The 21,685-nt window shown below is 42.1% G+C and overlaps 1 protein-coding gene across 1 annotated transcript in view; it reads left to right on the top strand.

The window, feature by feature from the left end:
* The window catches only part of efr3a (EFR3 homolog A), a 136,323-nt gene that overhangs the window by 56,855 nt on the left and 57,783 nt on the right, over nt 1-21,685 (top strand). The window contains exons 4-7 of the mRNA XM_079243250.1: nt 3,631-3,758; nt 5,905-6,055; nt 14,996-15,117; nt 20,005-20,154. Of these exons, the coding sequence (XP_079099376.1) occupies nt 3,631-3,758; nt 5,905-6,055; nt 14,996-15,117; nt 20,005-20,154 (551 nt within the window). The remainder of the gene's footprint in view (nt 1-3,630; nt 3,759-5,904; nt 6,056-14,995; nt 15,118-20,004; nt 20,155-21,685) is intronic.

Genomic DNA, 21,685 nt, shown 5'->3' with positions numbered 1-21,685 from the left:
ATGGGTAAAAAAAAACCAGATTTTACTTTTTATCACAAGCTGGTCTGGAGATAGTTAGGAGGTTACTAACTGGGAATCTCAGTGGTCAGAGGAAACGTAGCAGGTCAACAAGTCTTACTGAGATGCCGGGGCCATTTAAAGCTTTGAAGGTGAGCGGTAGGATTCATAAATCAATACCAAATCTAAGAGAAGGGGATCAAACACAGGAGTGATGTGTTACAGTCTGAGTGGTTATTGTCCAAACGTCCATTTCCACGACCTTACATAGGTGAACGTCTGTTTCAAACTTTGTCATACGTAGCTATCGTCACACTTCCATGTCTTTTCTGTTACTATGGTTAAGTCAGTACATCCACTAGTGGGCAGTGCTGAGTTCAAAGGTCATTTCCACATTTTCACACTGGTTGCTGGCTGCAATGCACCGCTTTGTTTACAACAGTCTCCAAGCTCAGAAGAATAAAATCACGATTATTGCTTGGTGCTTCTTCAGCTGCTTTTTATGAGTTTTTCCTGCGTCATCTTCTTCCTGTTTCTCTTCTTCTTCTTCTTCTCTGCGTGCCTCCTGTGGGTTCCGTTGGTGTTGCTCCATTTTCTGCATCAGGTGACGGATAGCTAAGCCCTTTAATAACGGACCAAATTACATGTGCAACCAATGCAGGAGACGGACAAAGACGTATCCATCATCTGCTTCGAGCATAACTGGGCCTTAATTTGCAAACTTTGTGTGGAAATTTCAGTGGAATTAAAAATTCCCGCCGGCTGAGTTTGGCACATTACAACTGGAGGCTCGTTTATGCTCTACGTTAAAGACAAACACTAAACATTACGTACATTTTTCTAACATGATCTGTTTTTGGGACCGTTGGGGATGCGTGCCTTGATGGAGCAAATGGAGTAGCGCCACTGGGAACCAGTATAGAGCAGTAGAGCTGACATGTGACCTGGAAAAGGAACAAACGCTGTGATGCATTTAATATTTGCACAGACCACCGTATTTACATCTAACTGTGAATGAACTTTATCTGGACTGTTTCCATCGTTGCCATGTTGGACTGAGACTGATGAACTCCACACCTCCATCTGATGGATGTTTTGGTCAACAGCGATGCTGACATGGGCAGCACAGGACAGTATGGCGCCATTGGTGTTTAAAAATGGACGCTGTCTCTGTACCTAAAGGGAACATAAACAGACTTAAACGATGTGAGAAGAATATGGAAGATTTCATCACTGCGTCTCCTTTAACCGTCGCATAGCCTCGACAGCTGTGAGCTTTACTGCCCATGTGTGAAGATGTCCGAGAACCACACACGTTGATCGGTCTCTTAGCCCATCGTTACCCAAGGAGATGTTTTCCTTCCTCTTCATCCCTCCCACTCATCTTCAAAGAGACCTTTAGTTTTGAAGTGTTGAAGTGGAAAATCATAATACTTGAATGATCGCGACCATGTCGAATTAATTTAATTTGACCCAGAGGGGCTGGAAAATTCCAGGGGACGTTCTCAAATTAGCTCCCCGCCCCCGCCTTCCCAGCTGATTCCTCACATGAATATTTATTGGCATCAGTTGTTGTTTTATATTAGAAGGCAGATTAGCTGATATCATCTTTGACTTCCTGTTGCCATACATAAATATGTGATTAGCAGGAGTTTCTGTTGATGTTGGATTGAAGAAAATATGATTTAATGTTATTTTCTGTATGTTTTAGTTGTTTGACTTGTTCTTGGATAATGTGTAATTATGTCAGAGACATTCCCAAGCAGCGACGTGAAGTCGAGTCTTCATCACCAGAGCAGAAAATCCAACACATCAACCGTCCGTTTAGCATCACTTTTAGCTTTAATGTCGTGGTCAAGCCCCGTGGAGAGTTTGAGGAAACGGAGAAATTAATTAACCTGATATTTTAGAGCAAATTATAACTTAAAGCAGGATTTCAGTTTTTAAACAGACAAGAAAAAGATTTAATTTAACAAAGTAAAACTTCTGTTCTGATTCTGATTTTTTTCGCACAGCTATGTGTTGGATATTGTTGGTCATAACGTGAGTAATTTTTATAGTTATGACAGCAGTATTTTGGGGTTGAATGGATGTGGCTCCGATGTTGGTGATGGGGTTCGGCATCCTCCATGTTGCAGGACAGAAAACAGAAAGACAGCAACTGAAAAGTCAGTAAACGCTACAGAAAACGTATAGATGTTTATCCCACCAATGAGAAGCTGCTGCTGGTAGCAAATCAATTAAAAGAAAATCAATTTGATTTATTTATGGCTCCACATAAATAGAAGGAAATGGAAATAAATTTGTTCTAAATGGAATAAAGTACTAAACTAGAATGTAAAACTCTGAAACCTGTAAACTTTTCACACTGCAGCCAAAACTGACTATAAATCCCAATAACCCTAAAATCCCACTTTTTTTCTAGATTTGATTGATATTAGATGTTCTTATTACAGTCGGAACGGCACTAATCCGACTCAGTGCTGTCTTATGCGGAACATATCAGATCTCCTTAAAGTGGAACTAATATGTGCATTTCAGGCTAATTTATTTTTATTTCTGAGACCAGAAGGGCTGGGATTGATGGAGTTATTGTCACAAATGGCTTTATTTACTTCAGACCGACCCTCTCCGTAGGCTGTCAGATCAGCCTGCGGGCAAAACGAGTGGATCGAGACTCTTCCGCATTAAGCCCCGCCTCCCGCCACTGCACTACATCGGGAGCGCGCACCGCACCTGCTTTCGCCGTCATCGTAACATCTCATAAACAGAAGGATTAGGCTCATATGAACTCAATAAAAAAACAAAATCCAATGTCAACACATAGCATACAGCCCTACATGTTGGAACCTGAATCAGAGCCTGAAAACGAAGAGGAAAACAGCAACCCACAGCAACGAATGCAGCAGGATGTCTCTCTTTGGTAAACTCACCAGCCATCGTTGGAAATAACTTTATCCCACGTTTTCCACCCGCCTGATGTATTTGTACATGTCCTTGTTAACCAGTAGAAGGTAACCAATCACCGAACCTGATCCCCCGGGACGTCACAAGGATTTCCAAGTAGAAAAAACTCTCTAAAACGACGCGCTTTTCGTCGCCATGGAAACCGAATGGAGAGTGTGTTGGAACTCAAACTCAAACATGCGTTTAGGTGATAAAAAACAGTGCCGTTCACATGTCTGATGAGGATTCAACACCGTAACACTGTAGAAAGCTCAGAAAACTCCAAATACCATAATAACACCCCTTTAAAGCGACTCACCCTGAACGGTCATGTCAAGTTTCATCCAACAGACGAAATCTGCGCCAGATTACGACTCTGTATCCACAGAGGTAACGAGGCCATTGTTATCTCTTATTTCTCATCAGGTGGTCATCATTTAGTTTGTTCCAACAACAAAAGTCCTTCAGGACGACCACACATGCCGTCTTCGGTGCGTGTGCGTCACATCGAGTACCGTTCACACGGAGGTCTGATGGAGATCCCAGTTAGATGATAATATGAATAAAATCAAGAAAAAAAAATCAGGTTTGATTGTGAGGATCTGTTTTGTGAACAAAACTTTTAAAGATGTTTTTTATTTTCAATTGAAAACCTTTAAATTTGGATTATATTGTGTTTTTTCCCAGGATGGCCTCAGTAAGTCTGACATGGAGAAGCTGACTTTCTACGCCGTTTCGGCTCCAGAAAAACTGGACCGGATCGGAGCGTACCTGGCCGAGAGGCTGAGCAGAGACGTGGTGCGACATCGCTACGGGTGAGGGTTTGTCTTTGTATACCCAGTGCTGACACCCTCACCTTTCACTGATCAGGAATATGTCACTTCATTTATGTCATTTAAACTTTTAAAGCAGGTTTAATGGAAATCAGCACCTTGCTGAATCTGATTGTTTATTAGTAAAATTGTACGTTCATTAATAACGATTAAGTACATATTTTCTAAAATCCAAACTTTTGATCACTTCAGCAGATCATGACCTCAACCCCTCATCAGAGGCAGTCACCATCAAAAGATCTGCTACTAAAATAACTATTTAAGTACAAAACCATGTAAAATCACTTGTTTTATGAAGTAGAATTAATTTTGGGCCTAATAATAACCCCCAGGATCACTGATGTGCATCATTTAAATGGGTCAGAAATGAGATCCAGTCATGGACGGCTGAGTTATTATTGATTCCTGCTTGTGTTAAGTAATAAAAATCTAGTTATGTCCACAAAGTTGGTGCAAAAGAAGCCTTGCCAGCAGATCGCTGCAGTCATGTCAGAAATTGTTTAATTGTTTGTGATTTTTCATTCCCCGAAGCTGACCATCATCAACGTGTCGCTCCCCCCTCTGTCTGCGGGCCTCCATGTGTCCGTCCACAACTTTCTGGCATGGCCCGAGACATTCTGGCTCTCCAGCAGAGTGACATGTTCCTGTGTCGGGGTCTGTTGTTCCACCCAAACCCCACAGCTGTCATCAGACTTGGCCAAGCCTGTTCTGTCCAGATGGAGTAAATTCATAGAAGTCGAGTCCTGCAGCGGTTAGTTTATCCAGGATCAGTGAATGCATCGTGCCCTTCAACCATGAGAGCTTTTCATGCTACTGTAGAGAGAAATAATGATGATTATGATGCATTTATTACAGAAACATCCCGCCAGAGCCTCAAGGCTGCACGGACTCTCTGTCTTCTTAAAAACAGGCTCAAGAAACTATTTTATCTATTTTATTCTTTTTTTTTTTTCTTTGATTTGAGTTTTTTTTTTTAACTTTATTGTACTCATTTTATTTTTAATTATTTTTTTATTTTCAATTTTTTTCATTCTTTTTTTTTCTCATTTTACTTTGTAGTATTTTTTTTATTTTATGTTATGTAATTTAATTTCATTCCATAAGCCTGTTTTAACATATTTAATCAGTGTTTTCCTCGTGATGATCCTCCACACCGGGCTCTGCCTGCTCCGTTTGCATGGTTGTTGCCGTGGTAACCCTCCATGTCTGGGTGGCTGGGGGTCCTACATGTGTGGGGTGGACTCTGGACTGCCCAGATGTTTCCTGTGGGGGCGCCCAGTCTGTCCATGGATGAACTGGTTCTGGTGTGAATGAATCCTACAGATAGGTTTCCTCCCAGCAGCATCGGGCCAGATGTTTGTTTTTAATCATTATTTTTCTACCTACATTCAGTAAAGAGACAGAAATTGGAGTTCATGTTTGTGTGGAACAGGGAGGCGGAGAGAACACGTTATTGTTAAACTGCTTTAGGTGTGAAGAATTGCTTCATCTTTATTACGTTTTAATACAAATAAATAGCTTTTATAATGCAAAGCACTTTGTGTTGCTTTGTGCTTTATAAATACGATCATATTAATGTGTAAGAATCACATGAAAAACTCTGTTCAGGTCTCTAACTGTTATGTTTATCTTATAACCAGATAATATAATATTACAGTCTGTTTCCAGCTGAATCTCCTCTGCTGTGCAGAATCTATAAGTTCTACTAATTAACTCTGGATTTGTGTCTATCTGGACTCGTTCTCTCTGGAAAGGACTTTAGGGAAAAGGTTTTGAACATCTCTTTAGAAAGCAGGGAAACATCTGGCTTGCTGTGGCTTCCAGCCGCCACATTGATGATCCCGACGCTGCAGAAATACAGAAACAAGAAACTGGTCTACAGAACTCTTCCTGCTGCCACACGCCTCGGAAACAAAGCAAGCTTTTTGTTCCGTTTGTGAGTTGTGCTGATTCCAGTTGGGGAATCTTTATGATCAGTTCTAGCATTCGATGCGGTGATCGGTGGTGAGATGAAGGTGTCGTGACGTCCCTGCTCCTCGTCTTTCTTCTGGCCTCGCTTGTCGGATTTACAAACCGCATCAGACTGGCTCTTCATGCTCAGCTGCAACGTTTCACCGCCTGTCTGCAGGTACGTCGTCATCGCCATGGAGGCTCTGGACCAGCTGCTGATGGCTTGCCACTCTCAGAGCATCAAACCCTTCGTGGAGAGTTTCCTGCACATGGTGGCCAAGCTGCTGGAGTCCAGAGAACCAGACCTGCAGGTCCTGGGAACCAACTCGGTAAGGCAAAATAAAAACGGAGCTTTTATTTTGTGATGTTTGTAAATTCTTAAAGTCACACTGAAGGCTTTTCTTATCACTGGTCAGGAGTAAGAGGTCTTCCCAGGGGATTCACAGTTAGAGGAATTGAATGGCTCTGTAGATGTGGTAACTGGGAGAAAATGGATGCAGACAGATATATTTCTCTATCAAGGCCTTGAAAGAGACCTCATGTACCTGACTAAAGTCGTGCGCTTCATAATGGAGCGTTTATCAGCTGCACTGGGCGAGTTGATACTCCAGTTAGAGCAGACAGGAGATGACAGAGAAAATGAAGATGGCTTCCTCGCTAAATAACTACATCTTCATGTGATAAAGCACTTCTGCTCCTTTCCGTCCTTTCAGCAGAAAACATGATTTTTCACCATAATACTGTTGAGCACTTTTGAAGGCCTCTTCTGCTCTTCCGTAAGCACGTCTGTCTCGCTTCCTTTTTATGTTTGTTGTCTTGCAGTCGAGTACGTTCCACCAAAATCAAGTGCCTGAGCTGCTAAACACTTTTTATACCTGAATTTATGGCCCTATTTTCTCAAAAACAAGCCAGAAACACATGTAAGTTGCAGCCCAGAAGCAGATTTTTGTGGTTAAATTGTTCATTTAAATTCTCACTCTGGATGAAGAAATGACTCCATAACAGATGAGTTGTAAAATTCTTCCTATTCGCTGTGAATCTGGCCACATTTTTTCTTTCCAAGTCTTCTAAAGGTGAACTTTTCCCCATTTCTTCTTCATCCCTTCTTGTCCTTGCCATTGTTAACAGTTCATCTGAGCCGGAAACTGAGCTGAAGGTTTAGATGCAAAGCCTTTGCATAATTTATGTGTGGTATTTAGACCCTGGCAGCGGAGAACAAATGCAGAGAAAGGTGGCCGAAACAGGAGGTTTAGGAGTGGGAGGGAGGTTGGCAAGTTTATTCAGATAGCACATTTCATGTACGTGTTCAGTTCAAAGAGCTTTAAATAACAAGTATTATTATACGTATTACAACAGGAAGCATTACAAACAATTTTATTTTGGTAAAAGTAAATAAAAAACGTTTTACTTTTATTTAAAACAGGGGTTTCAGCAGACCTGCAGTTTTCTGGGAGTCTTTTAGCTTGACCTTGATGAGGACCGGTGTTCCTGCTGGAACACCACCTGACTCAGACTCAGACAAGCTCTGCACATGTCTGCTAAATACACATTGATTTGAATCAGGTGTGTTGCAGCGGGACGCTTGGAAAACCTGCAGGACACCGGTCTGTTAGCCTGGACATCATTTAGCTTGGACATCTGTTAGCCTGAATGTTCGTTAGCCTGGATGTCTCTTAGCCTGGACATCATTTTGCATGGACCTCTGTTTGTTTGCGTGTCTGTTAACTCGGACGTCTGTTGGCCCGGACGTCTGTTGGCTCGGACGTCTGTTGGCCCGGACGTCTGTTGGCCCGGACGTCTGTTGGCCCGGACGTCTGTTGGCTCGGACGTCTGTTGGCCCGGACGTCTGTTGGCTCGGACGTCTGTTGGCTCGGACGTCTGTTGGCTCGGACGTCTGTTGGCCCGGACGTCTGTTGGCCCGGACGTCTGTTGGCTCGGACGTCTGTTGGCCCGGACGTCTGTTGGCCCGGACGTCTGTTGGCCCGGACGTCTGTTGGCCCGGACGTCTGTTGGCCCGGACGTCTGTTGGCCCGGACGTCTGTTGGCCCGGACGTCTGTTGGCCCGGACGTCTGTTGGCCCGGACGTCTGTTGGCCCGGACGTCTGTTGGCCCGGACGTCTGTTGGCCCGGACGTCTGTTGGCCCGGACGTCTGTTGGCCCGGACGTCTGTTGGCCCGGACGTCTGTTGGCCCGGACGTCTGTTGGCCCGGACGTCTGTTGGCCCGGACGTCTGTTGGCCTAAATGCATGTTAGCCTGGACATCAGTTAGCTTGGACGTCTGTTAGCCTGAATGTTCGTTAGCCTGGAGATCAGTTAGCCTGGATGTCTCTTAGCCTGGACATAATTTTGCATGGACCTCTGTTTGTTTGCGTGTCTGTTAGCTTGGGCGTCTGCTAGCTTGGATGTCTGTCAGCATGAATGTCTGTTAACTTGGACGTTTGTTAGCTTGAACGTCTCTTATCCTGGACGTCTACTAGCTGGGACGTCTGCTGGGGTTGTCATCATGTGTAGAAGATTCAGTTCTCTGGCTGATACCTGAAACTGTTGAACATAATTCCCTCCACCTTGACTAAAGGCCCAACTCTCACTGGAAAAAGCAGCAGGAAGGCATGAAACAGCCACCACCGTGCTTTACCACATCCCTGCTCCAACACACACCAACCACCAATGAAATCCTCCACAAGGATTCATTTGAGTCAACTAAGTTGGAGCAGGGATGCAAGTAAAACCTGCATAATTGTGGCCTTGAGGACCCTGGTCTTAGGGTGTCCACACTTATGCAGCATATTGTACTTTTTTGTATTTTTTCCTGATATAGAACAGAACATTTTGGTTATAATAATGATGATTTTTTAAAATCATGTTTTTTTTGTTTATTTTTTAGCACCAGTGAAACCTGGCCTTTTCACAGGAATGTAAAGAGTTTTATATCCATCGTAACTCTGGTATAGCCACATCGTTTCTCTGCTGTCTGCACCACCAGGTGTTCAGCCTTTATAAGTGCACCTGTCTCATCCTGGTGTTCGTCTCAACAGCAGAGACGCTCATCAGTCCACACTCGCATCAAACCACTGAGTCAGACACATGAGGGAGTTCAGGCGTCGGGTATTTGTAGCCCGCAGAGCCAGATGTGCCACACATGCAGCCTGTAACATGACAAAAAGAAGCTGTTCATCCAGTCTGGCTGGTTTTCATCATGGGAAGCTGATGAATGATAGATGCTTCAGAATAAATGTTTCAAAATCTTCCCGATTGTTTCCAGTTTTACCAAAATTCAACTAGAAATCAGCTTCAAGATGCTGTTTTTATGCACAAAGAGCTCTTTTATCCAAGCAAACGTCACCAGTAAACAGGCTATTCTTTATGAAATTCCATCTGTTGCCTTCACCATCGGCTTCGTCGTCCTCCTTCACTTGTGATTTCACACATTACATTTAGTTCACAGAGTGTCGACTCCTGTTCAGCAGATGAACCTTCTTCAGTCAACAGTCACTTCTTTCTTTCCTTCTTCTGTTTAAGACTCCTGCAGAGCAAATGAAACCGTTCCATCCATGAGCAGATATGGAAATGTTTGCTTAAAAATGATACAAATAAAGTTTGATGGGTTAAAAACATGACATCCATGAAGTTCCTGTTCCAGCTGCCCTCCTCTGGAAACCTGTAAAAGAAAACATTATAAAACTTGTCGTGGTTTAGCCGCGTCTTACCTGTAAATTAGCCACAAAGATACTTCTGTTCCTAAAACACTGATCTTCCTGGGCTTCCCAGAATCCATAAAACCACAACGAGTTTCTGAAGAAAACCGAAACACTTTCACAATCTACAGAATATTACAATGAATCTTTTAAAATTACACATAAAATGCCTGTTTAATTTTAGAAATAAATGTTTTCAGAAGGTATTAATGTAGCATAACAGAGTACATGCTCCATTACTGTCCATCTTCAGGTTTACGACTTGAGATCCGGGTGAAAACAAACTGTCAGAAAGCCGATATGTCTTCATCGCCATCATCCGAGTCGGGACTCGGGAGGCAGCAGCTTGTTGCGACGCTGCCCATGCTGGGGTTTCAGACAGCGTCCTCCACACTGCCGATTGCTCAGACTGTAACGGTATTAAGAGGCCGAGCAGAAATGCCAGATATGACGGGGATCCAGGAAATTAGGTGATTACAGATAGAGCCTCTGACGTCTACGAGGACTGTTCAGACTTTAGCTCTGTGCACTTATCACAAGTTAAAATCCAAAGTGATGCCAAAGGAGGGAGAAAAAAAACTTGTGAAATTGCTTTTCGGCTTGTGTCAGCAAACTTTCAGCCTCCTCCCACACAAACTGTCGAGCTGCCAGTCCTGCAGGTCCATCGGTGAAGCTGCTGCTCAGGACAGAAATACCCGCCATAGATGGCGCATGAAGCTCCTGCCCCTGATAATAAGATGTATTTTCTACACTTTATCATCGATTTCTTGGGGTCACTGAGTCATTTACATTATTAATAGCTATGTAAAAAGAGAAATCTTGAAACATTCAAGCATTAATTGGAGCTCAGGGTCTTCCCAGCCTGCAGGAGTCGGTGATTTCATAATTTGTGTCAACAAGACAGCAGTGAAGAGTTTTCATGTTTTTACTGGTTGACACCAAAAATATACTTAATTTTTCAGGTTAAGTTATCAGTTGTTGCATTTTCCGCTTAATAAAAACAATATTTAAAAAATGCCGGCAAATTAGTTTGCAGGAGTTTTCCTTTGAGCAGTGTTTGGCACAAAACATGTAATTCTCCTAAAATGTCGTCCTGCGAGACTCCGCTTTGACAAGGACGGAGATGCAAAACATTTTGGAGCAGATATTTCTGTTGCTGATCCTGCTTTTGTCATCCAGACACCATCTTTACTTGACATAAACTAGTCACATGACCCCTTGCGTCCGCTCGATGACTGTATATAAAGAGATGGGCGGAGCCTCCGTGACGTCACCCGTAGGTTTCTGAAGAGCTGAATTGAAGCTCGGTGGGCGGTTCCTACCATCGCCATCTTAGCAGCGTTATGCGCGTCGTCTCGCCCGGAAAATACAAATATGGGCTGAGAGGGGGGCTGTGAGCGTCATGGTGGATGATTGACATCAAGCAAACTCCGAGCTTTCTGTAGCTAAGAGCTAACCGAGCTAACCTGGAGACAACAGGAGCTAACCAGCTAACGGAGGTAAGCGGGCTAAAGCTAAGTCACGTTGTTAACCGGCTAAAAACCGCGGTTGTTCTACATTCTTACTTGAAACGGGAGATCAGTACCTGTCAATCAAAAGGACACGGCCCCAAATATGCTGAATTTTGAGATTAAATTATTTATAAAAGTGCGAGTTAGAAAAAAATTGACTCCCCCACAGTTGTCATGAAGGTAAATCTGACCTATTAAACCTAAACCAGGCTGTCAACATGTTTATTTCTGCTGTAAACATGTTTATTTCAGCTGTAAACATGATTATTTCTGCTGTAAACATGTTTATTTCTGCTGTAAACATGTTTATTTCAGCTGTAAACATGTTTATTTCTGCTGTGAAGTTGGTCTTTTTAACATGGGAGTCTATGGGGATTTGCTGTTTTGCAGCCCCTAGTGGATGAAGGGGGAACTGCAGTTTTATGCACTTCCACATAGGCTTCACTTTTAACCGCTGAAGGCTCCGTCCATCTTTCTTATGCGGTCTATGGTCACGCCCGGTGACAAGTAAATGCAAAAAAAACATGTTTCGATTAAACTGCGATATACTTCTACATGGACACGCCTGGACGGTCGTAAACAACTTTATGGCAGCGCCTTACAGTTACCAACAAGTGTCAAAACAAGGACGTGAACTCCTGCCCACTAGTGGATGAACTGATTAAACAACTGAGGCATTGTAAAAGACTGATGGAGGAATGAGGGCAGTGACGTTTGAAATGGACGACCACATTTACGTACATAAAGGAGCAAAAACAGGCTGCAAGACCGGATTTTAAAAGAACTGCGGTGTGAACCAGACTTGAGGTTTTCAGGTAGTTTGTTCCGGATTTTCAGAGCATAAAAACAAAGATGTTGTCCCAGTTTAGTTTGAAATCTCCAACTCGAAAGCAATCGTGTCCCAGAAATGCAGTTATACTCTGTAAAAGGCTCTTCAGCTGGATTTATGTCTTTTGGAAAAGTTTTTACTGTTAAAAACATCTGAAGTTCAACAAAAACACTTTGAACATAGAAATCTGTTTGTCTCTGCTCACTGTGCCCAATATATTCATGAAATATTCACACACGTCGCTGTTGGGTGCGCCCTCACAACAAATTCCTGGAAGTTTAGTCAACTTGAACTTTATTGCCACCATTCAAAGAAAACACAAGTGTTTTTTAAATGAAGATTTAAACGTGGAGCACCACTTCCTGATAATGGTCACCGTAATTGTGCTGGCTCACTGGTTTCCTTTGGGAAAGTGGTTTTTACTCTTCTACCAATTTGTGTGCTCAGTAAAGTAAAACCAGTCCATTTCACTCACCGATTTAATGGCGCTTCATCTCAAATTGAGGTCCTGAAGTCAGCCGAGGAAAGCAAAACAAATTGAGCCAGTGTTTGTATCGCTCGCTCATTTCCTCATTGTTGAAAAGCCTAACTGCTTCGCCGTGAGGCATCCATATAAACCGTGTGGCCTGCTGCCTTTTTTATGAGCCGCATTTACATGATGAGACCTCAGCTTCAGTCTGAATCACACACTCAGAAAATAAACAGTTTGAATGTGAAAGGGTCCATTTCTCCGTTCAGTTATGATGAAGGAAGGTCACCAAACACTGGACTCACACAGGAGCTGCATTTCCATTACTTTAATTCACAAAATAAAGGCAAGATTTCGAAGTTTAAAAAAAACAATTGCAATTTGCAGGTGTTTCCATTGAACGGTGTTTAGAGAACAGCGGTTAATGCAAAGTAGCCTTGTGGTGGTATTTTGGGATTTTCTTCTTGATGCAGAGAATTTGCCAAGGCTTTTTGAAACTTTTTTCCCTTATTTTCTTTTCTAAAACACTGAAATGCACTGTTGTGTGTTCCACACCATGCCAACTTTACTGGAAATTAACTTTTCACAACCCCAACATCACATCCAGGGCATGTAAATGTGAAAAAAGTATTTCCATTACACTTTTGCAATATATTTTTGTATCAAAATGTCTGAAAAAAATATCCTCATAATAAAAAAATAAAAACCTTTTAGCGATATTTGATTTTTTTAAATGTAGGTTTTTCCATTAATAGTATTTTTCATTGCGGTATTTAGTTTTTGCGTAATTCTAGGTGTAATGGAAACAGCTTGTGACAACACTGAACTAATAATTTTCAACAATGAGGCCAGTTATACGTTAAGTCTCCTGGTAATCCACTGATCAGTATTTATTTATTGAAAATGGTCCAACAATGCAATATAATTTGGTAGAATATATTTTTTAATTGTAAAATACGAAGGTGCTTGGGAACAAATAGGTTTAGCATCTCTGCCAAATGCTTGACAATTAGCTTTATTTGCAGTAAAAACAAAACCCCAGAAGTAGAAAGATGAGCCTAGAAAGCCTTTTTGCTCTTCTTAACTTCTGCTTTTATTTGGCAATTTCTGCGCTGTCTTCTTCCTGTTCATCTTCTTCTCTGGCTTGTTTCTTTTGCTGGGTGTGTGTCAGCTACACAACTCAACACTGCCCCCCGTGATTTCCGGTGGTATTGCTCCGTTTTTTGTGTAAAGTAACGGATAGCTAGGCTCCTTGAGAACTGACCAAATATGATGTAGGAGATGGCCGAAACAAAATTAAATTTATTTAAAATGAGCTAAATGCATTTAAAGCTTCCCAGCAAAAGATCCAAATATAAGTGATGACTTGAGCTTTCCTTTCAAACTAGTTTAGCTGTTATCCAGTAGAGTAGCACTCCGATGGGAGGCCGCTCTCCTGTGTGCAGGCTGCTGGCTGCCTTCCATCTCCGCTATTGCCCCCAGGAGAGGTTAGGTGTGAAATGGGAGGAAATTACCAGGTGGAACAGCAGGGTTTTGTCACTGATGCCAGTCTGAGTAGAGGCAGTTTGATGCAGTGGACAATGAGAGGGTAGTGAGAAACGCTACTTGAAAGCAGCTGACTGTGCAGAGAAGAGGAGGCCTCTTCAGACAACACTCAGCGCCTGTTTGGAACGAAGAAATTATAGGCTGGGTGAGAAAAGGGGGGTAGGTCTGTAATGGTTGTCTTTATCGTTGCATGTAAGATTGTCAGGAGCTTTTAGTCACTGGAAAAACTGTTGTATCACCACTGCAGACCATCATAAGGAGTCCGTATTGTTGGTGTTAAATATCACTGACCACGTGTCAACTAGCGGCCGAATGCTTTTTCACATAACAGAGCTGTGCCTTCTTAGCTACCTCACAATGTCATTAGATTCCCATTCTACGATGAAACTATTGAATGATTATTAGCACTTTCAGTGGGAGGGTTACGGTTTATGTTCTCACTCTGTGGCTACATTTATACTACGTTATACTCCATTCATCCATGTAACGCGCTTATCTCCACTATTTTTTATTCATGTGGAACCATAAATAAATCCAACACATATTAAACATTTTTTTCCATATCATCTTGAAATATTTTCCTGGAATCGACAAAAGATGTTATAAACAAGCTCCTCTAACTGGGATGGACGGAGCTGCTGTTGTTGTGTCAATATGAGATTTTAGTTTGTAGGGAGTCTCATCCAGGTCTCGTCTTTTCTCATGTCCATAAAAACCAAAATGTTTCCAAACCCTGCCTTCAGACCCAATGAGGAAATCTCACAGTCAGTAACAGTAGCTGCTAGGCTAACTGCTAGGCTATCTGCTAGCTTCCTGCTAGCTCGGTTGTTTGTTGCTTGAACACTTTAGGGAGCAGAAGTTAGTCTCCCAAAGTGTTAGGGTGACTTGTAACTTCCTGCCACACTTAACAGCTGCTTTTCTCTCATTTCTTCATGGAAAATGTTCATTTTTGAACATTTACGAATTTTAATTGAATCGACACATGTTGCATCGACATGCATCGGTTTATAAATGGCGGGTTACTCGGCACACCTCTTCATAACAGTGACTGTTGAAGAGTCTGTCCTTCAAACTGTTTTTTAGCTTTTCTCTGGTTTTCTTGTTGTTTTCTCTTTTTCATAAATGTTGTTTCCTTCTGACCAAACTCAGCCAATAATGTCATCTTCATGCTAAGTTTAAGAGTTGTCTAAATGTCTTTGTCCCGTTTTTTTCTCCGCTAGTTTGTGAAGTTTGCCAACATTGAGGAGGACACGCCGTCCTACCATCGCCGCTACGACTTCTTCGTCTCCCAGTTCAGCGCCATGTGCCACTCTACTCATGAAGACCCCGACACCAGAACCAGGTAACGTCTCAGTGTAGCTGCTGTTATTTTTCTTCTGATAACCTGATTTTATATGGTATATGTCTGGTAATGGTATATGTTTTATCAGATGAAGTGTTTCAGGGTTCATTATTGAAGTTAAAATGTCAATAAGACTTGAACCTGTATTGGTAACATTTAGATGTCAGACCCCAGTTAGTTGGATTTATGCAAGAAATGAAGTTTTAATGACCAAACTTGGGAGGAAGAACCCATAAGTTCTGCGGTCTGAGTAGTTTCTTCAGGTAATGTGTTTTCAGATTACTGTGAAGGATTCACCAGGGTACATTACAGGGGTCTAACATGGTTTAACAGTGAGTCTCCTGCAGTTCTTTATCTGAATAATTCTATTTAAATCTGGTAAATGTAGACGCATCAGAGCAGATTATCACAGTAATCTAATTACTTCCAGAGATCTGATTTTTATGGGCATGTAAACTATATATATCTATATATATATAGATATATATATATCTATCTATATAGTGTGTGTGTGTGTGTGTGTGTATAAACATGTGGTTATGTGGTTATAAACAACTGTCATACAGTTACGTCTAGTTGGGCTGTGACGCTTTTGTTTCAATTCGATTTTAATTTTTGTGGGTGCCGATTTGATTTAAATTGCGATTCTCACAATTCTTCAATATTACTGATTTTTGTAGATTACAAACATTAAAAATGTACAAAACTTTTTTTTGCTCGTCATTTTTCTTGATTTCAATGAGGAAAAAACAACCCAGTAGTCAGACCATCATTCTGCTGCTATAATGCCCAAGAAGACAAGTAAAAAGATAAATAAAAACGATAAATGATTAAACCTTTATAGTGGATTCATTTGATTTACTTAAAAAAAAAATCAAATTTTTTTTTTCCACCAAAAAATTTATTTTATAATAGTGAAGCAAAAAAAAAATCCAGATTTTCGATTTTCCGATTCGTTTTTCCCACCCCGAACGTCTAGTGATGAAATTGTTTTTTCGAGGCTGTGAAGACACGACTGGCTGCACGTTCTTTAAGAAAAACATGTTTTATTTTGTTTGAAAGTGTTAAATCTCAACTTTAACTTCAACTTCAGACGTGACGTGAGGATCATCGTACTACCAGGTCTGAATATTCCCACATCAGGAAGATGCTGCATGATTCATATCAGTATAAACACACTTATCCCTCTTCCTGCACAGATTCATGACTTCATGAGTTTGTTTGGCCTTTTTTTCTGCAGAACAACAATGGTCCATGGATGTTAACTTTAGCTGTTGTTTGCATTGACCTACAGACAACCTTCCTGGTTGTTCCCCTGCTGGTTTCCTTATTGAGCGTTTGATCATGATTAAGAGATTTTACATTCTGTGAAATCCCAAAAACCTGTTTCAACCCTGTGAAGGAAGCAGCATCCATCAGGGGAGATGCGCTAACACAACCCCCACCAGAGCAGCTCTCATCCGTTTGAATCTATTGAAATAGGGTATAAATATATCTCTTCCTGATCCATATTTCATGGCCTTTACCTTCCACTGAGACCACATGGCTCGGTTAACACCACCTCAGGAGTGCCTTGCTGCTCTCCGAAGAGTCAAAGGCGAGCACTTGAAATAATGTTGACAGTAAAATAAGCTAAAAATAGTTGGGTGTAAATAAGTGCTTCGCAGAGAAACTGGAAAACTGGTCTGCAGGGCTTGTTCTTATCCTCCACATCGCCTCCATCTTAACTCTCAGTAATATGACAAGAATAGACTTTCATTTATACCACTGGGTTCCACTGGATTTGACCTCTACCTGCTCGTCATTCATCTTTCAGAACCCTGAAAAATTCATTGGAAACGCCTTTCGTTCAGTAATATTTAAAGTCAGTGAGACGGCCATCGTTCCTTACCTACGTGTGCAAACATGAATGCAGTTGGAGGTAAAATGAAGCTGCAGAAAATATATTTAGTCAGAAACGTTTCATTTTTCAGCCTCATCTAAAGGCAATGGGAGCTGGTCTTTTGTGTGTCCAAGATAGAAGTTAGTGTAGAATCGCCAATCAATACGGCCACTGATCACTACAAATCATTAGGTCAGATTTCCATAAATAAGATTTTATATCCATTCATTTGCAGATGTTCATAGATAGCAGATAACTTAACTAAAGTAATCATAGGAACGAGTAAAGTAATCCTAGGAGAAATTACTTTGCTCACACAGAGGGAAATTTCTGTGGCATGGATGCAGTTTGGATATAAAAAGAGCGACGTGGAACCGACAACAGACTAGCTCACAGTCCCAACAACGGACTCCGACACAACTAACTCATTTTATCACCTGCAGGAATCAGGATAAAGAATACAGAATAAAGAATCAACCAGCAAAAGCAGGAAAAGCAGCGTCAGGTGGAGGCGAAAGCTCAGAATAAACAGGTATTTACCTGTGGAACGTCATACGGCCATAGTTCCCCCAGATGGAAGGAGATCCCTGCTGCTGTTGCCTAGCAACATCTGACACATAACTGACACAGTTTTGTGTGGTTATGTATCGTTATGGGGATATAAAATGAGACATATCCGGATGTGACATTTGGACAAATCGCCCAGCGCTAGTTGTTGTTATTTACTTGGCATTTTACACAACCCAAAGAAATCGTCTCATTTTTGCTTCACTATGCAATAAAAGAAGAACCGTCTGTATAGCAAACCTTTCTGAGGACGGACCCTCCCTCTGTCTGCCAGCTTCATTGTTCAGAACGTAAAAATAGCTCGGTGGCAGAGGCACGGAGGCTCTGATGAGGCTGTGAGCCACAGTCTGATTTTAATACAGATGAGCAGAGTATGAAAACAATCTTTTCGGTCTCATTTATTGCGATATGAGACCCCCATGCTGCAGAGTTATTGGCAGAACTCGCTGCAGCAGCTGAGACCTATCCCAACGTTGACGTATGTGAGAATATTTATGGAGAAAAACCTCTTTTATCTGTTGTTGTATGTCTGAAGGTGTGTGCTGGTGCTTTATTGGGAAGGGTGGAGAGTAGCGATGGGACTGCTGGGGTTGTTTTCCAGTCGGGTATAAACAGTTTGCTTTCTCGGTCTTCTGCATTACATTATTCTGTTCTCGCTGCAGCTGGAGAGGAATTCCCAAATAGTTTCTCTGCAGCAATGATCAGATGAAGCTGAAGGTGGAGGTCACAGTACTCTTTTTTTTTTAACCTTATTGCTCAGAGTTTAGTGTCATGAAGAAAGCCATCGAACAGGCTGGAAGTACAGGAGGACGTGTATGTTGTTGTGTATTTCTGCAGAACTTTGCTGTATGATGAAGATACAGCGTTTCAGTTGACAGAATTTAGTTATTCAGACAGAAAGTGGTTTTGGTTTCATGGACTCAGTCAGAATAATTAATCAGGCAGTAGAAAAAGCTGAATCTGTCATATATTAAATATTAAAACATATGAGCTCATTTGCATTGATGAAAACTGATTATTTGTCTTCAACACATTAGCAAGCAGGCACAAGGTGAGCTGTTAGGCAGAGATAAAGTTGATCAATATCTGAGAAACTTGTCAGTTTTTAATCATAATTATGCAAATATGAGCTCAGACTTGTGAACAACTATTATGCAAACTAAAAAATATAAAATATATGGTGTTTTTCTAAAAATAAGTCCTTGTTCCGGCCATACTGAAACCCATTTCCACACGTTTATCAGTCTGTGGTCTGGGCTGTAAGAGTAGTAAAAGCAGCACATGATCCCTCCCAACGAAGCATTCACTGAGAGACTCTACCTCCCTGAAATGCTCCTTTTACACCCAGTCATGTGACTCATCTGTTGCCATTTTACCTGATTAGTTGTCTGATACTCCCCCAGCTGTTACTTTTCCAGCCTTTTGTTGCTCTGTTCCAGCTGTTTACAGATGTGTTGCTGCTTTGGTTTAATCTGTTCCAACATTACTTATGTTGCTTATGTTCTACTGGGAATAATATTTAATGAGAATTTAATGAGATCTGGTTTTCTGTACATGTTACGCAGCTTCACCTATTGGGATTGGTGGTTTTAACTGTGACAGTGGGAATGTGGAGTTCAACCTTGTCCAAGGACATTTCCGTCATGTATCGGGGTGAAAGCAACAGTCTGACATGATGCATTGACTGAAATCTGTTTTTTTTTTTTTTTTTTAAGCCACGTTTATCCTTTTTGTAAACATCAATAGACGGTTAAAAAAAAAAAATAAAAAAAAAAGATTAAAACAAAAAAACTATTTCAGTTTTGTCTTGAAATAAAGGAATTTCTGGCATTTCCAGTCTCTGCTTTGATCAATACACTTGATTGGGTTTGGGTCATACCGTAGCATCCTGGTGAGATAGTTATGTATATCTGTGTGTTATGAGCGCAACTATGGTAACTTATGTAGTTTATATTGTTGGAAGCACATAGATCAGGAATCCTCAATCCTGTTTGGTGTCCTGCAGGTTTTCCAAGTGTCCCTGCTGCAACACACTTGATTCAAATCATTGTTTATTTAGCAGACTTGTGCAGAACTAGTCTGAGTCAGCTATATTGCAGCAGGGATGCTTGGAAAACCTGCAAGAAACTGGCCCTTTAGGACCAGGATTGGTGATCCCTGATCCAGATGTTGAACAGCAGTGGTCCCAGTGCGGAGCCTTGGGGAACTCCACTGGTTGTTTTAGTTCTCTGTTTCATTGGGTCCTACTGACACAAAGTTATTTCCTGTTTCTTAAATAAGACTCAGAACAGTTAGCTGCAGTGTAAGGATTATAAATGGGGTTACGTTCAGTAAAGACAACGGGTGTCCACATCATGGTCTACGAACTCTGTGGTCGTGGTTTGGGTTAATCCAAGCAAACCTTGTTGGATCATTCCCTGTGAACTTGTGTGTTTCAGGATCCGTGTTGCTGGGATTAAAGGTCTTCAGGGTGTGGTGAGGAAGACTGTGAACGACGAGCTCCAGGCCATCATTTGGGAGCCTCAGCACATGGACAAACTGATTCCCTCCATGCTGTTCAACATGCAGGACAGCGACGACTCGGACAGGTAGCGCACACACAGCACAACTTCACACCCAAACGCACAAAGTGTGATTGTGGAATCGCTAAGCGGAGTCCTCTGAGGGTTGTGTTTTTTCCAATATGACCCGGTATTCTCCACTCTGAATGTGGAACTGGAGCGAGGACAGTCTCTTGGGCAAATGTTTGATTTTCTGAGGTGAAAACTATTCTGGTTTGGAGGTGACCTTATTAATGCACCCAAACCCGACACACAAAATTTCCAGCTAATCAATTATACATGCATAGCTGGGACTGAACTGCAGGCAGCCTGAAAAATAAACTACTTTTCTGCACCATTAAACTTCTGATGGAACAAGTGAGAAATTAGTGGAGTAGTTCAGACACTGGAACCCAGTGGCTCCTGATGGACCACTCCAACACCTGAAGATGTCACCACAGCGGACATCTGTCCGCTGGGTTGATTCCATCTTTCACTCGGTAATCCTCTTTAGTACTCCTTCTGTACCAATATGTTGTTGTGATGCAGAGATTAATGTGTAAAATCAATTATTTATTTATTTATTTATTTTTATCTTTCCATGTTAATATTATTTATATAATATTAAACATTTGAATCAGACATTATCTCCATGAGAGCAGCTGATTTTGGACATAAAGTTGCCTTGAACCAAATCCATCATAAACCACTTTATCCTCATTATTTATGTCTTAGTTTTCTAGCCTCATATTTACAGGAACGTCTGCAGGATGATCCAGTTGATTCGCTGTGAAATGAGGCAAATAAAAAGGGCCAAGTCTGGACCGGAGGGTCCTGCAGGTTTTAGAGGTTTTCCTGCTCAAGCAATAACCTGTGCCTGGAACACCTCACCAGGGAGGTCCAGGAGGCATCCTGACCAGATGCCCAAGCCACCTCAACTGGTTCCTCTCGATGCGGAGGAGCAGCGGCTCTACTCTGATCTCCTCCCGGATGACCGAGCTCCTCACCCTATCTCTAAGGGAGAGCCCGGCCACCCTGCGGAGGAAACCCATTTCAGCCACCTGTATACGAGTTCTCCTCCTTTCGGTCGCGACCCACAGCTCATGACCATAGGTGAGGGTAGGAACGTAGATCGACTGGTAAATCGAGAGCTTCGCCTTCTGGCTCAGTTCCTTCTTCACGACAGACCGGCGCAGAGTCCGCATTACTGCAGACGCCGCACCGATCCGTCTGTCGATCTCACGCTCCATCCTTCCCTCACTCGTGAACAAGACCCCGAGATATTTAAACTCCTCCACTTGAGGCAGGATCTGACCCCCGACCCGGAGAGGGCAATCCACCCTATTCCGGCTGAGGACCATGGTCTCAGGTTTGGAGGTGCTGATTCTCATCCCAGCTGCTTCACACTCGGCCGCGAATCGCTCAAGCGAGAGCTGGAGATCACGACCAGATGAAGCCAACAGGACCACGTCATCCGCAAAAAGCAGGGACCCAATCCTGAGGCCACCAAGCCGGATCCCCTCAACGCCTCGGCTGCGCCTAGAAATTCTGTCCATATAAGTTATGAACAGAATCGGTG

This window comes from Telmatherina bonti, assembly GCF_933228915.1.
Source record: "Telmatherina bonti genome assembly, chromosome: 7".
Classification (NCBI taxonomy): domain Eukaryota; kingdom Metazoa; phylum Chordata; class Actinopteri; order Atheriniformes; family Telmatherinidae; genus Telmatherina; species Telmatherina bonti.
This window is presented reverse-complemented; position numbering and strand designations above follow the sequence as displayed.